Here is a 15,732-nt window from a genome sequence, read left to right as displayed (position 1 = left end):
GTGGACTGTTGCGACGAGAGGATCCAAAGCAAGCAACCAATTTAGCTAGAGCGCTGCCCACCTCCTCTGGTCACTTGCCGTCTTCCCATCGCTGCTAAAACATGACGCAGTCAGCCTAGCTTTGCACAGTGAAGCGGCTGTTGTGATACAAAAAAGAATGGGGGTGAATTTCAATCACTCCAGTTTATGTATGTGATTGTGGCGGCTGCACATGCTGTCATGCATGTCTGTGACGAAGCTGTACATGGATTATAGTGCCATAAAGTGACCTCTGTATTCTAAAACTGTCGGTATATTGGTTGCACTGGTATCGATTGATAGCATTCAAGAAGGCTTTTATTTCTAGCTCTCTCCTGCAGTCAGTTTAAGAAGTAAAGAATCCTTCCAGAGGAGAGTGGAAAACATCTTCAAGACCTTTAACCGAGTCCAGTTGCTTTTTGGATCAGGCCTTGAATTACCATGACCGGGATGACTGAGGACCTACACAGACAGGTGAGTGTTGAGCAATGGTTAACATGGACTTCTGCTCTCCGTTTTATTGCTCCATTCCTGCTAATGACATTGGACGATTCTTTCAGATCTAGAAGAATGAGTCTTGCCTCTTCCTTTCCAGTAATTTGGATCGTACCCTCGGTATCATAACGTCAACTTAGTTCGTCAGATGTTCAGTTCTGATGCATAAAAACAAACAACCTGTTTATTCAGTTGCATTTCAGACAACTTGAACTTGGTGTGGAAATACTTTGAAGACTGGTTGCCATGTCAACATCATGAAAGCTGCTCTGATGTCTGATGAGTACGACTGAGACACACACAGGCTGATTAAAGCTAATCATAGATGTACCAGGGGCCATCATGGTAAGTCATAACCACTCGACCCACTTACTGACACCACATGGGGTTGAAGACGTTATGGGAAATGATTTAACTTTAATAGTGATGAGAAAACTGTGGAGGCAAGTCCCGAGGAATTTACCAGATATACTGTAAAGATTCCTCGACATATTTCATTCTTTATGACTCTTTCCAGATAACTGTTTGCCGATGCAGATTGCAAATGAACGTGTCAGACATCCTGGGATGAAGATGAGCTGAACTCGTGTATTTCCTGTAAATAAATCCGAGCGGAGGAAGTGTGCAGCTATCTGCAGACGTAGTTAAGGCATGTGTAGAAACAGTAAATTAAGGTTAGGGTTAATGCAAAGGACGGCTCGTATATCATCTCTTTACTAACAGGAACCTTGTCGCTGCCTCCGGAGCCGTCTTGATATGCGGTCTCGCCCGGAGAAAAATGTGCTACTTTTTCCTGAACTCTGGATACTTTGAGGCGTCGGTCCACGGGGCTGATATAAATCTCGCTGTGGGGTGACACCTCATGAACTCCGCCATCGTATACATTCCCGCCATCCACCAAATCTCACCGACAAGCCTGCCAATTTTCCAATTACCTGTGGCGCCATCCGTTATCAGAGGGCCGGTCAGCTCTTAAATGGGAAACAAGAGGTGGGGAGGGGCCAGAGCATGCTAACTATCTCATAAAGCCGGAGATGTGCCTCCTCTGCCTCCCCTTCCTCTGATTTAGTGTGCGTCCCTGAGGAGAGGGGTGACGCCAGGCCTCCTGGCCTCTTGGGGCCTTCACAGGATTTCTCTGCTCTTTATCCTCCTCACTCTCTCCAACCCCTCAGCCACCCATCACTCCGCCTCAAGGAGCAGACGGGTGTCGTTGGTATTATCCTGCTGTCTGTCTGCCTGCAGAGCCTCCCCCTCCTCCTCCTCCTGTGGGTAGAAGGGTGGCAGCGAGGAGAGATGCAGCCCAATCTCCATTCGTTTTCATGTTGTTGTTTTTTTTGTTTCAGTGAAATGCAGCACTTAAAGTGATACTACAGCAGAAAATTTCCCTCCACTAGTGCCCACTCCTCATTCATCTGCCCTCATACTCAGGCATATGGAGTGAGTCTGCAGAAAGTGTCTGAGCAGTGTGCTATTTAAAGTGTCACAGAGACAGAGAACACAAGCTGTCCATCATATTTGAAATGCACATTTCACCTCGGATAAGTTGTTTGTGGGGAGGTGTCAGAGAGCACAGACGAGGTGGAAAGTCTGTCTGCCAATATCTGTGCTGCAAGATGACTTTAACCTCTTTTAGAATTGGAAGCATTATTCAAAGCTGCATTCATTGAGTTCACTAAGGGGCAGCAGGACATGCTTTGCAACACAACATATTTTGGCACATTGCCTTTTAAATCTTATATTGCAAATGTTTTGCTGACATTTGAGGAGCAAGATCGATATGGATTCAGGGTTTATTACGTTGATTTGAGGAAGTTACTGAAAAAAACATTTTAGAGATAGGTCTCTTTAGAAGATTTATTCTCCTGTATGGTCCTCAGCAAGCTGCAACATTGTCTGCTATTGTGTGCAGCTGGTTTATTCCACAGATGTTTCACTAACAAAAACATGAAGTTAAAGAGCGATGATCATACACTGAGTGGAGTGTCAATAAAATGAGGCAGGCTAATGACACTTCCACCTACTGAACAGTAGGTAATAACAGTATACAGCACGTATAGAGGACTGTCTACTGTCAGACTGTCTAGCACTTTTCAATTCAGATGCACCCTCAGTCTCATAAAATCTGAATGCGCTTCCTTAATTTGGACTTTCAATATAAAGTCTCATTGTAGTTAAAGTAATGTTCCCCAAGGAAGGGAGGAGACTACACACTCCTCTAGACTCTAGAGGCAAATTTTATTTCTTTGTATATTAAAGATAATGATGTTCCTGCCTTGATTTCTGCAAACAATGATATTTGCAGAAGGAAGATGGAACAATCGGATGGAAATATAAAGACACAATGATTTTGTATACCAAAATACCAAATCAACCAAAGTGCATCTTATTCATCCCATTATCAGAGATCCTGTATTCAAGATAATAACATAACATGTGTGTTATTAATCATTTCCATCCTAATTTCATTCAATCGAGACAATCAGGACAGACCGTTCCTTCACTGTGGACCACACAGATGTGGAGCCGTGTTTTGCATCAGTGGCCCCAGCGGGAGATTTTTTTAGAGGCCCCCCCCCCCTCGGAAGAGCCCTCAGGAGCTGATGGGCTCTGGCATTGTGGGATATCTCCATCAAGTCCCTCCAGGGAGACGAAGAAGAAGAAGAAGAAGTTGAGGGGGAGGGCGGGTTTGTTGTCACCGCTCTCTTTCCATAGGCTGGCGGGCGCCTCTGGCTCTAACATATACATGTATGATAATGAAATGCCACATTTTTCATTCTGGTTGGGGTCGGCCGTTTTTTAAAGGGCAGGAGCAGAGCGTCGTCTTCACGTGATGCGGAGAGGAGGAGGAAGGATCCGACCGAGCGTTAGGTGGCAACAAAGACCAGCACAGACAGACACCGCCCCCCCCCCCCCAAAAAAAACACACACACACACACACACACACACACACACACACACACACACACACACACACACACACACACACACACACACACACACACACACACACACACACACACACACACACACACACACACACACACACACACACACACACACACACACAGTACGTTCAACCTCATAAAGTGGGATTAGAGCTCACTGTAAAGGAATCATAATGTACAACACAGCGTGCACTTTAATAAGCTTCCCCTTCTTTATCGAGCCTCTACAGTCCTCAGAAGAATTAGCCGTTAATTAGTGTGACTGATTCTCTTATCCTGTTTTCTGCTTTCTCTGTATTTATTTATGAGTGCGTGTTACACTGCCCACCGTGTGTATGCAGAAGAGGCTCTGCTCTAGAGTGTCTCCTCGCCTTTGATGGATTCACCCCCCCCCTCACTGTGAGATAAATGTTCAGCTGCACTGATAATAACGCAATCCTGCACGTCTCTGTGCAACCCGACAAACATCAGGGGAAGGAACGAGCATCAGGCTTTTATGTAAATGAAAATCAACGCACGGTGAACCCAACCAGATGTGAATTCAAACTGCCACGCTGCACAACTTGAATTCAACCCTTTAGTTTATCAAACATCTGTTTCAATATTAACAGGCAAAATAATCCTAATATCAATGGTCTGGATGTAGGTAAAGAAAAATATTGTTACCTCAATGTGCACTCCTTATTTACTTTGGCTTTCCATCACATCCTGAGGCGTAGGTAGTGTCCATGTTAGAAACTAAACATGTGCAGTGATCTATTGTTAATGTAACAGAAACATCTTTAGTCATTTTGTGCTTTATAATTTCCCCTAAAGAATATAATCCCAAAACAGGGATGGGAATAGCATCGGACAAAAAAGACAAAAAAAACAAAAAAACACCTATTTTCCCATATTTAAGTTAACTAACATAGCAGTGTTCTGAATTATCGTTAGCTATTCCAGTCGTACACTCTTATGTAAAAAAGCTGAACAGAATATACGTCCCAGCAGTCATAAAAGGAGAATATTCTTGCTCTCAATATTAAAATATATAGAATCACATCATCTGCATATAGATATAAATCACACAACAGAATGATTGGGAGTACTAAAATTACTTTTCTTTAGGGACAATTAAATTTGCTAAAAATATTGATTCATGTATAACTGAAGCGGCAAACTCTGCTGACAAAATGAACATTTTATACCAAAAGATTGAGTTTGGGACGCATTTTCAAATATGGTTTGTGCCATCGTTTGTGCCTTTAAAGCCTCCCAAACGATTGGGTGATGTCACCGAGATATATCGGAATTTATTTCTCCCCCATATCTGTATCAACCTATAAATCCCATATTGGACGGGTCCAGTTAATTGTTCCCATTCATACACAACTTGGGGTGAAGTGTCTTGGGACACATCGGACATGTGGCTTCAGGAGCTGGGGATTGAACCGTCGACCTTCCTGTAGAGAGACCTCCGACTCTACCAACTGTTTTTTTTTTCTATTGCTTTAATTTCTGTATTTGGTTCCATTGTTAACATAAAGTGATTTAATAGACTACATTCATACTGTTGTAATGTAAACTGTATTCTACTGTGATCTCTCAGCACTTGTCAGGATCAGTGTGTCGGCTCGTTCTCCCGTTTCCTATTAAAATGTTAAACCGTTAATAAAATGTACTGCAGACAATTCCACATTTAGTAAACAGAAGCAATTTCTTCTAAGTGTGCGTGTGCAGCACTGTGTGTGTCCGCCGCGTGTTAAAGTGCCTCCATGTGTGCACTGCCGTCTTGTAGCCATTCAAGAGATGACACAATTGCAGCGGGTCATAAACGGCGGCTTCATTAGCCTGTACAGGCGCTGCGTTATGCGCTACATTTAACCACCTCTGCCCCCAGTCTCCCCCCCCCCCCCCCCTCCCTCCTCCTCCTCCTCCACCTCCTCTCCTCGGCATCCACAAACCTCAGAGCACAATTAAATTTCATGACTGCGCATATTTGCAATTCCCCATTTCATTTATTACAAAGGGCATTCTTTAACGTCCTTTTTTCTCTTCCAGGAAACGTATTTCCATTTTAGTGAGGCATGACTGATAGATACCGAGGTGAAGTTACCAGGCAACACCTAATTTAATCAGAGCTAAATTCACAAGCAGCTTCTGCTTTTTATCACCTGGTCAGACGGCTACAGACGCCCGCTGGAGGAGTGTGTACAGTGCCTGCTTTCTCTCTGATTCCTGTTTGAAACATTAAGAATAAAGCAGAGGATCATAAAGAGGTGCGAGTGCTGCTAAACCGTAGAACAGCTGCTGTTTCTCTGAACGAGGCTGAAAACACACATCAGGTCTCATGAAATGACAACTAAGAGGAGGAGAGGTATTGAACGTGTTTTACATAATAGAAAGAGATCTTCATATTTAGTAGTGCACACTGGAAACAAGAGCAGGGCTGACGCACTCACAGATGCACTCCTGAAATATTTCCAGATAAATTCAGAAGGACTGCCCCTGAAAGCCTCTGGATCTGGTTGTTCACACATGCACCACACAGCGGGTGTGCAGCGGTGAGGTGGGGTGCTCCCCCATGAGGGAAGACATGACGTAAAAAGAACGACATGAAGAAGCGGATGAAGCAACAGAGTGCGCTACACAACGATATAATGAGAATATCTGCCTTCATACAGAAAACAGAGCGTTCACACATGCAGCTAACCCTTACAACTTCTGGAGTTTTGTGTGAAAGCCCTGATAGTGAATATCTTATTTCAAAGACAGAAGCAAGACTTTAGCGCAGAGTGGAAAGAAAATGTAATAAGAACATCAGACACCTACACCGTTCCTGTCAATCGCTAACTTACATTTCTTTAGTTCTTATTCGTTTTTTAGTTGAAAGGACAGCTGAAGGTTGGCAGGACGTATGGGCCGAGGGTGTGGGGGATCAGGAATCGAACCTGTGACCAGTGTGACAAGGACTGAAGCCTCTGTTGATGGGGCAGCTGCACTACCAACTGAGCTAAACCAGCACCCCACAAACTTCCTCTCTTTAAGGCTTTCATGTCAGCAACTTTTTTTCTTGTACATATTTTCACGATAATTGGTCAAATATGGAATTTTAAATATTTCTGTTTCATTTGATTTTTTATTTTAGGCATCCCGCATCCCGACTCTTGTTGTCTCGGGACACCCCACATTGGGAACCAGTGAGTTTCAAGCCGATAAATTCTCTCAGGATCGACATTTTGGGGGCTTCCCGTGTGGTGAGAGGATCGTTAGCTGTACCTGTACGCAGACGTCTTTTCATGGAAATGAATGAAAAGCTTAATCATTGTCCGTTCAGAGCTGATGGATGGTTTTTCCTGCATATAATAAATGACCGCTGAATTGCTACTGAAAGATACTGCAGACATCAAACAGAAAACAGAATGCTTCTACACATTCAGGTTCTGTATCTGTGTGCAGAATATGTGAATAGAGGTTTTTTTCCTCCACATCTTCAGGGCAAAAATATGATTCACAACAGAAATGTTAAACCAAAGTTTAGAATGTACGTTTATTGTAGAAAGCGTTGTGTCTCCATGCAGGAAGCCATTAGCATCCAGCATCCAGCATCCGCCCACGCAGCAGGAGTCAGGAACCGGGTTATCTTAACGAAGCCTGGTGGAGCTGCTGCTCATGTCGGCCTGTTTATGGCCATAAAATACCGAGGGTGGTCTCATGTACGCCCCGCGCTAAGAGGGTTATTAAAATGAGCCGGGTCCAGAGAAATGGACTGCCGAGGCCACAGGGGACCCGCGCTGCAATCACACACTCCTGTTTGCTCCACAAATTGGCCCCTGAGAGGCGCACGAGCGTCTGTAGCGCCTAGTTAAAGTGATTGAGGTGACTCCCGGCCATCGATTTTCTCCTCGTCTTGGGCGTCCCGCCTGGCCACCCTTGACCATGTCCTGTGCTCCCTGCAGGCTACTTTAGCTTTAGCTGCCCCTGTTTAGCTGCCCCGCCGGCTGCCTGTAAATCACATTAAACTGTGGTTAAACTTTGGCCACGTTCATGGAGACAGCCCCGTCATTGATGGGGTTATCATTCTCTCAGCATCTCATACGCTTGAGTAAAAGCCACGACTTATCGATCGCTCAGTCCTCACGGCTTTAAGATTAAACTTGAATACAGATCAGAGAGAGTAAAGAGCAAAAAAAAAAGAAAAAAAAAGAAAATTCTAATCACACTCAGGGATTTATCTTCATTCCATAAACGCAGCGATGATACTGATTAAAGCCAATCACAGTGCTAATGAAAAACGCCTCATTGAGAGAATAAGAAGAGGCTAAAGGTGAGATTTCTCCAACGAGATAGTTGGTAAAAAATACATTCGCTGTGCCTCGCTCAGAGCGTCTGATGAGTAATGATGCCTATTTTTCTTTCAATTTCCTCGATATAGTAAAGCCAGCCGAGTGTGACACTTCATTAAGCTAATTAGGCTAACTTAATTACAGTCTTTCACAGGTCAAGTGATGAAAGCTTCTGATTGATGGCGCAGCTTGTAAAGGTAATCTCCGTCTGAACATCAGAATGAGCATTAACGGCTACAAACATCAATAATTACAAACACTTAAGCCTCATAAACAGCCGGCAGAGGAAACAGGCTAACGCTGTCCTTACTGTCATATGTACATAAACAGATATGAATGCTCCGCGGTCATAAAAGAACTTCAAATACTAACTGTTTGCTGAGTAGGAGGAGGCCTGCAGCTGCGGAGGAAGTGGAGAAAATGAAACTTTCACGCACTGTAATTTCAACAGTTGCAATCCTTTTGATGACAACACATCGGAGAGCGGCTGAAGTGGTGCATCCCACACGAGTTCACAGCTGAGTACTTTAAACACTGCCGGGGCAACTTTAAGAGCTTTTGGCATTTCAAACCTTTTATCCAAATCTTCTGCTTTTCTGATTCACCGTGTAGCTCAGCGGGCCGGGCGGCGCTGCAAGGGTGTAAATAAAGCTTTAAACAAGCGGCGCCTGGCCACGCTAACAGGCTGGAATTAAAGGCCGTCCGTATATTACAGCAAGACTGTCACTTTATTACTGAAATCAATTCAGCGAGGGCCCCCCGGGGGAGACGGCAGGAGGGATGTGGCCTCGGTCAGAGCGAGGTTTATCTAAGCCAAGCAGGCTGACAGAAACACAGCGTCTATAATGAACTCCAGCCTGTCCAATAAAGCCTTTCATTGGCCCTTTGCACAACAGAAACACGCCTGCGACGGCACCAACGATCAGCTCCAGCCTGTTCCTGCAAAACTGTAAACCAGCAGCTCCTCTGTAATGATTAGCGCTCCGCAAACATCTCGACAATCAGGTCGTCAGAGACAGAATCAGAGACAACAAGAAAAGCAGACAGAACCGGCAGCACCTGATTTGGGTTTATGATTCTAGTTTTAACACCACCAATGAATACACGCTCTTCCAAATTCATCGGACACCAACTGCCGTCGTGTCTGGGTTCATAAAAAATCAGAGGTGCGCACCGTCCTTCGACAGATACTTGATGCTTGGCTCAGTTCTCTCTGATGGACACAGACTATCGGTGTCTTATTTCATCTGTAGAGCGCCCGTCCATCTGTCTTCTGCTGAGTGGCCGTTTCACCGTACTGCACTAGTCACACGCCGACGGACATTTGGCTTGTACAGCGCTATGAACTCAATATCAGCAGATTTTACTGAGAATTTATGGCAACAAAATGTGTCCAAAGACTTACTGAAAAAAGTTGTAACTCATGGTTTGTCAGCAAGAAAGGAAAGGCAAACAACTTAGAATGTGGCTGCACGGTGGTGCACGCTGTCGCCTCACAGCGAGGAGGTTCCTGGTTCGAAATCCCTGTCGGACAGGAGCCTCTCTGTGTGGAGTTTGCATGTTCTCCCCGTGCATGTGTGGGTTCTCTCCGGGTACTCCGGCTTCCTCCCACAGTCCAAAGACATGCTCGTTAGGTTATTTGGTGAATTGCCCGTAGGTCTCTATATGTCAACTCTGTGATTGACAGGTGAACAGTCCAGGGTGTAACCCCGCCTCTTGCCATATGACGGCTGGAATCTGCTCCAGCCTCCTGCGACCCGGACGGGAAAAGCTGTATAGATAATGGATGGATTGGACGCCACATAATAGCTCACAAATATCTGACGGACTAAGGCAGCTGTAGAACCAGCAACTCCTCTGTCTGTGAGGTTGAAATGCTGTTTTTGTCAGTATGGTCTGGTGGCTTTGAATGAACTGATGTCACTGCTTTTTCTGTTTAAAAAAAAAAATCTGTTTCCTCTTTAAAAGAAGATCTGTCTTTGTAGGGATCCTTTCTGTACTGTTCTGTCAGCGACAAACACAACAACATTTTGAGGACCGTTCTGATCTGGAGAATAATCTATCATCATCATAAGAAGCTGTTAAACTGCTGCAGGCTGAAGTCATCTACTGGTGCAATTCAAAAGCTTTTTTTGTACCTTTTAATCAGTCAGACCCCAAAATATCAGACACCACGCAGAACTCAGACACCAGGATTGAAATAGCAAGACTTGATGGACTTGATACTTTTGTCTTAAGACGCGGAGAGACATCTCCTGATGTGACTGTGACCTGAACGTTTTTGGAACTCTTCTCGGACCAAAAAAGAAAAGCATCCTCTTCAAGCAAACCTCTGGAATCTTTTGAAATACAGAAACAGGCCGCCGTTCAAACAAAGACATTAAACCAAAACTGTGGTCAGCATCAAACACTGTAAGATCCTCTGCTTCCTGCGTCTCCCCTCCACCCTCCCCCTCCCCTCAAGAGTCATACATCTTCCTCAAAGATAAGAGCCGTGGCTGCAGGGAGCTTTGACAAATCACTTCCTGCACCGCTCTTTGTAGCAGACTGTCATGCAGAGGAGTTGACCGCGAGCTATCTTTGCCGGCAGCTGAATCTCAGTGGCTGCGATCAGGTAATATTCTGCACTTAATGCTGGCATTTAAGAAACATCCTCCCCCCACAGGCGAAAACGGAGCACGGCTTGGCATTTAAAAGCAGATAATAAAACTTTCCTTAAATACAGCTCTCATCTCAGAGTGCTTTTTTGATGCCCTTAGTGGAGTCAATTATCTCCCCACACTTGCTATTACTGAGACACTCGGAGCACCTTGCGCCTTAAAAGGTCTGTACACCATGCTTTCTCAAAAATGTCACGTTCTTAACTGCCTCTCCAAACGTAGACCCCGCAACATTTCAAACGTCATACACGTGTTGCCTCCTTTCATCCATCTGTTGCTTAAACATACCTCTTCAACTCAAGCTGACAAGTGAAGATGATTTAAAAAGAAAAAGCATTTCTAACATATACAGTAGATGAACCCTTTGAACACTTTGCAGCTCTTCAAACAAGTCGTCTTTGATCAGTAAAAGGAACAGAGAGGGAAATAAAACTTTCACACTTATTTGTCACGTCAATGAAGAAGCAGAAGAAGAAGAAGAAGAAAATGTTATCCTCCCGTCAGCAGTGAAATGTCGCTGTGCTCCGGGGGCAGAGGGAGCTGAAGCTCGGCGGTTTGAACATTTGATGTTAACAAGTGGGAGGAAGGAGGAGGAGGAGAAGAGGAGGAGGATGGAAGCAACTTCACAAGAACAAGATAGTCCAGAGGAGAGGAGACAGGAAAGCGTACGACATGGCAGAAGTTGAAGAAGACGCTGAGCGGGGAACTACAGAGACTGGTGTAATGATCCGTGTTTGTCTAGTTTAAGATCGGCAGTGCAAAAGAAAAATGAATGAATACAATGAACAATAACAGTAAGGTAACTTGATTGAAAATGTCCAAACAAGTCTTACAAGTACAAAACATTTGCATACGGTGAACGGGTAGATTGCTTCATCCTGCAGCTGTGAAACAAGCTGTGATGGTGACAAAATAATCCTTCAAGGAAAATTCCCCGGATCAAAGAGAGTCCACGAAAGGACCTGTTAACACAACCACGATTTCAGCTGTTTTTTCATTTCACCATTTGGCCGTTTGTGGTGAGAACGCAAAGTGTTGAAAGCAGGTTTGCACCATCTCCATCACGGTGTAACCTGGCAACATGCAGTTCCTCCTAAACTGAGACTCACATTATGCTTCCAGTCAAATAGCCTTGACCGAGCAGGTGGACTACAACAACGATGGCCGACTCCTGAGTTCTTTCTGTGAAAATGTCGACTGGCATGCCTCCCAGCGAACTTTGTAGTTCAGGGTCAACTGGAGTAGTCGTATTCTGATTTGGGTGATACTATCAAAATGTTATCGTCTAAATGTGGATCTTTTTTTTTTTTTTAAGCTATTCAGGATTCAGTGGAAGATTATTCGTGTAAACGCGACCTTAAAGTTCTTGTTTCTGTCAATGACCTTCTCACACTGCAAAAAACTAAATCATAACCAGTGTGTTTTTATCTCATTACACTTCATTTTTTCCTAACATTGTAACATAAAATAGATTGTTTAATATAATTACCACAATCACATTGCTAATTCTACTAGCCCATAAACAACACTTTTCATTATGTGTTAAGATCTTTGGTCCCTCCCCCCCACCACCCACCGGAGAAAATAAATCAGCTGCCACTGTACACAAGTCCAAACAAAATCAAGAGTTCTTCTGTATGGACTCTTATTTCTAATCAAACGCTCCCATAACAGAGATCCCAACGCTGGCCACCATGACCCTGACAGAATCCAAACTCACCTTTGAGGACGAGTTGTCACACTCCTGGCAGATCCAGCCGTATCCCGTCTGCTTGGGGGATTTCTTCAGCGGGGGGTCCAGACACCCGAAGTGATAGCAGAGCTGGCACTCGTCACACCTGAGGGACGGACGGGAAGGCCTGGTGTTACTGCTCACATAAATAACACCCTCAGTCTTTACAGTGACGAGCAGCTGTGATGGACGGTGACGGGGCAGCTCGTTGGCAGTCATGAGACTTTGTTAATGCATTTTAAAGTTCCTCCAATCACCGCGCCGCCTTGACCTCACACCGCCGCTAACTGTCCCGTGGTTCACATCAGCAGGTAGATAAATAAAGGCCTTGTTAGTGTCAGCCAAATGTCTGAGCGGTGTCCTGAAGCGAGGGAACAAGGGGACAGGAAACATTGAGGACACATGGAAACCTTTAAATACAAAGATGCTGCTGCAGGAAAGAGGATCACTGCTGGTACACAGAAGCTGAATTGATTAATCACATCCAGTATTTACAGATTTTATAAAGTTTGTCAGAGAAGTTCAGAATATGAACCTCAATGTTCTCGGAGGAACAAACTGCATGTCCACTCACAGGTGATTTATTCTTTAAAGGCTGATTTTAACCCCCCTGCAGGAGTGCATATGTGGGTAATTCTATCAACCTGCTCTCCTCCTGTGAACTGACTCGAACTGACTCGTCCTCCTCCTGCAATTACATCCCACCCAGAGTGATGTCCTTGTTGTTTTTAAATGATCGTGTGAACTTTTCTCCACATGGAAGCGCAGCATGTTTGTCTGCTTTGTTCCTTTTTTTTTTAAAGACTTTTGAGTGAAAATTAAGAGATTGCAACATGTATTCCTCATCTAAAAGACAGACATGTGACAAGAGTTCGTAGGACTCTTAATGAAGTTGTGATGTTTATCCAGTCTGCATGCATATTTAAGGTTCATGGATTTTAGAGGAGTAATTACAATCATTTACAGTTATTCAACGATTAAATGTTTAATTTTTAACATTTATAATGTACAAGGATCATTTTAAATGTATAAAATGTCACTAGTTAGCGGGTGACTATACTGCTGCTTCCTTAAAACTGTGCCTTTGAGTAACTTTGATATGAAGAGAGAAGGGAGTTTGAGGTAACGGGGCTGCAGTCAGACAAGCCGAGCCACACAGTTTTTTTCTAGGTTTTCTTGACGCCTTTTTCTGGAGAGTAAAAACAGTGGATAGAGTCCAAGATGTTACCTCAAAGAACAACAGGAGTCCCTGCTCTACTGCTGCATCAATAGATTATTTTAGTGTTATTGTGTCACACAGAAGTTGTGTTGGATCAAAACCATTTTTAACACCAAGGTAATACACAATAACACACGATTGCTAACTAACCGCGGCATGAAGAGGTAGACCAGCAACTCCCTCCTTCTGCAAATATATCATGAAATATGGGAGCCTTCAATACATGTTTCTATACATCCATGTGCTGCTGTTGTCTTCTCTGTACACCTCTCATTCGTACTATCAGATGTTTGAAACCTCCAGATCCACTTGTAGGATTTCTCTCTCTGTTTCTTCAAACCCCTCACATCGTCCTTCTTCCCTCAGTAATGGAGACGAATGGAGAGGGTTCAGGTTGACCTCCCCGGCTGTTAAGCTGTTATCAGATTTTCATTGGAGAATGTGAATCTCCGCCATTGATTAGGACATAATTGGCTCTAATTGTGGAGTGTGTGTTTGTGTGTATGTGTGTTTACCGGGCAGAGGGGGGGGGGGGGGGGGGGGGGGGGGGGCTGTTGAAGGGCAGTCAGCCTCATAAATGATTAAAAGAAAAGTCTCCTGTCTTTGGGCTGCAGTCACAGGTCAATCTACGGCTGGCTCTGATGCACCCTCCACTTTAATGTATTTTATCGTCAGTCGATGCACTATCGACTCCCCCCGGCTGACGTCTGCTGGCAGGTGTTTTACTGGCTCTGCTAACCGGAAATGTATTGAGACAGAGATAATCAAAAAGAGAATAAAAGGACACTTTCTTAATCTGCAAATCAGTCAATTTATGCAAAGTTTTACGTGTCGTTTTTTTATAGTTCTTGTTTGTTTTTCAGTATCAAAGGATTAAGACTACAGTGTGTTTCATTTAAGATGCAATTAACAGTGTCTTGTAGAAGATTTAAATTAAAGGTGAAGGCTGTTGCCCAGTTAGAAGACAGTGCGGGTGCTTTTGGGGATCTACATATAACTTTTAAATCGAGTACATACTTTTTTCTTGTCAGCGTTATTTTTTTCAGCTGACCTCCTCCCTGTCGATAAAATGATCTGATAATAAATCAGTTAAATGAATGATTCTGCTTCTCTTTGTTCTCATTCTTCTGTCTTTTCTTGCCGTACTTTAATGAAGAACATCATGAAATCAAATGAAACACTCAGTCCAAGAAGCTGTCTGTGCATGATTTGTGTGTTTGGATATCAGTTAATCGTCCTCAGCAGTGGAGCCAGCGTTGTGTTGGATGTTTGAGCTGAAAGAAATTAGTCAGTTTGATTGTTCGAGAGCTGATAGATCTTCAGACGGACCCAAACTGTGACTCAGGCTTAAACTAAAAAGATGCTCCAATTTCTTTGGGAGAGATGGGAGTTCGTCTAAGAGTTTGCAGCTGGAATTTATCACCTCCAACTAAAGGAAGGGAACTTCACTCAGCCTGTGGGCGTGACACAGAGAGCGTTAACTCCATGCCGGAGTGTGAGTGTCGAGGGAGGGGACAATCTGAGCCTGTTTGTGACACAAACACAAACTTTTAGTGGACGTATTTAGTTGGGAACTTTTGCCCCAAAGGACGACATCGCAGCCATTACAGCCTGATTCCAAGCTGCCGGCTGAAGAGAGGAATCAAAACAAAATCTTTCGTACCTTTCCAGTTATTTAAAACCCAGAAATAAGAAGGCAATTATTGCCTGGATTTGAAACGTCCTCTGGTGACTTGTTATGACTAAGAATAAGGGCCAACACCAAAACATAAAGCCAAAGCTGCAATTAAGAAGAATTATCTCGTAATTAACCAACAGAGCTCTGTGGGACTCCACTGAGACCGAAGAGCCAAACCCTATACCACATAAACATATGGAAGGAAGACTGAGGCAAGATATACAATAATTCTGATAATGAAGCTTATAGTGTTTACACATTAAGTGAGGAAGATTTACTGAAATCAGGGAAGACGTTTAATTGGCAGAGATAATTGGCATCTTATGAGTTGTAGGAGCAGAAGCTAACAGCTGCTGCACATTAGCAAAGATATGCAGAGGCAGGTGGATCGCTCACACACACACACACACCCCACACAGACGCACACACTGACACACACCCACAGCAGAGGATCTTGGATGGGCTGAGCAGGCATATCTGCCCGGGTAACGATGGGAATTTAAAGCGCCCTCCGGCCACCCAGTGAATAGAAGACAAATGACCAAAGTGTGTGTGCGCCGCTAATGAGCGCGCTCCTTTTGTTGCACACAAACCGCTCAATTGATTTCACATGAATCTGCAGCTAAGGAGAGGAGGAAGGAGCAAACTCTTCAGTTT

General features: G+C 44.1%; 1 protein-coding gene across 6 annotated transcripts in view; it reads right to left on the bottom strand.

Annotated features, from left to right (window-relative positions):
- phf14 (PHD finger protein 14) overlaps window positions 1–15,732 on the bottom strand; it is an 81,980-nt gene that overhangs the window by 15,729 nt on the left and 50,519 nt on the right. For 4 of the 6 annotated variants that reach the window (XM_065947927.1, XM_065947924.1, XM_029278210.2 and 1 more), the window contains exon 17: window positions 12,167–12,284. The exons of 1 other annotated variant lie outside the window; for it this stretch is intronic. In XM_065947927.1, the coding sequence (XP_065803999.1) occupies window positions 12,167–12,284 (118 nt within the window). Of the gene's footprint in view, window positions 1–6,971; window positions 7,446–12,166; window positions 12,285–15,732 lie in introns of those variants that run through there. One more of the 6 variants, XM_065947929.1, reaches the window with a different exon arrangement.

The sequence above is a fragment of the Labrus bergylta genome, chromosome 19 (assembly GCF_963930695.1).
Source record: "Labrus bergylta chromosome 19, fLabBer1.1, whole genome shotgun sequence".
Lineage (NCBI taxonomy): Eukaryota > Metazoa > Chordata > Actinopteri > Labriformes > Labridae > Labrus > Labrus bergylta.
This window is presented reverse-complemented; position numbering and strand designations above follow the sequence as displayed.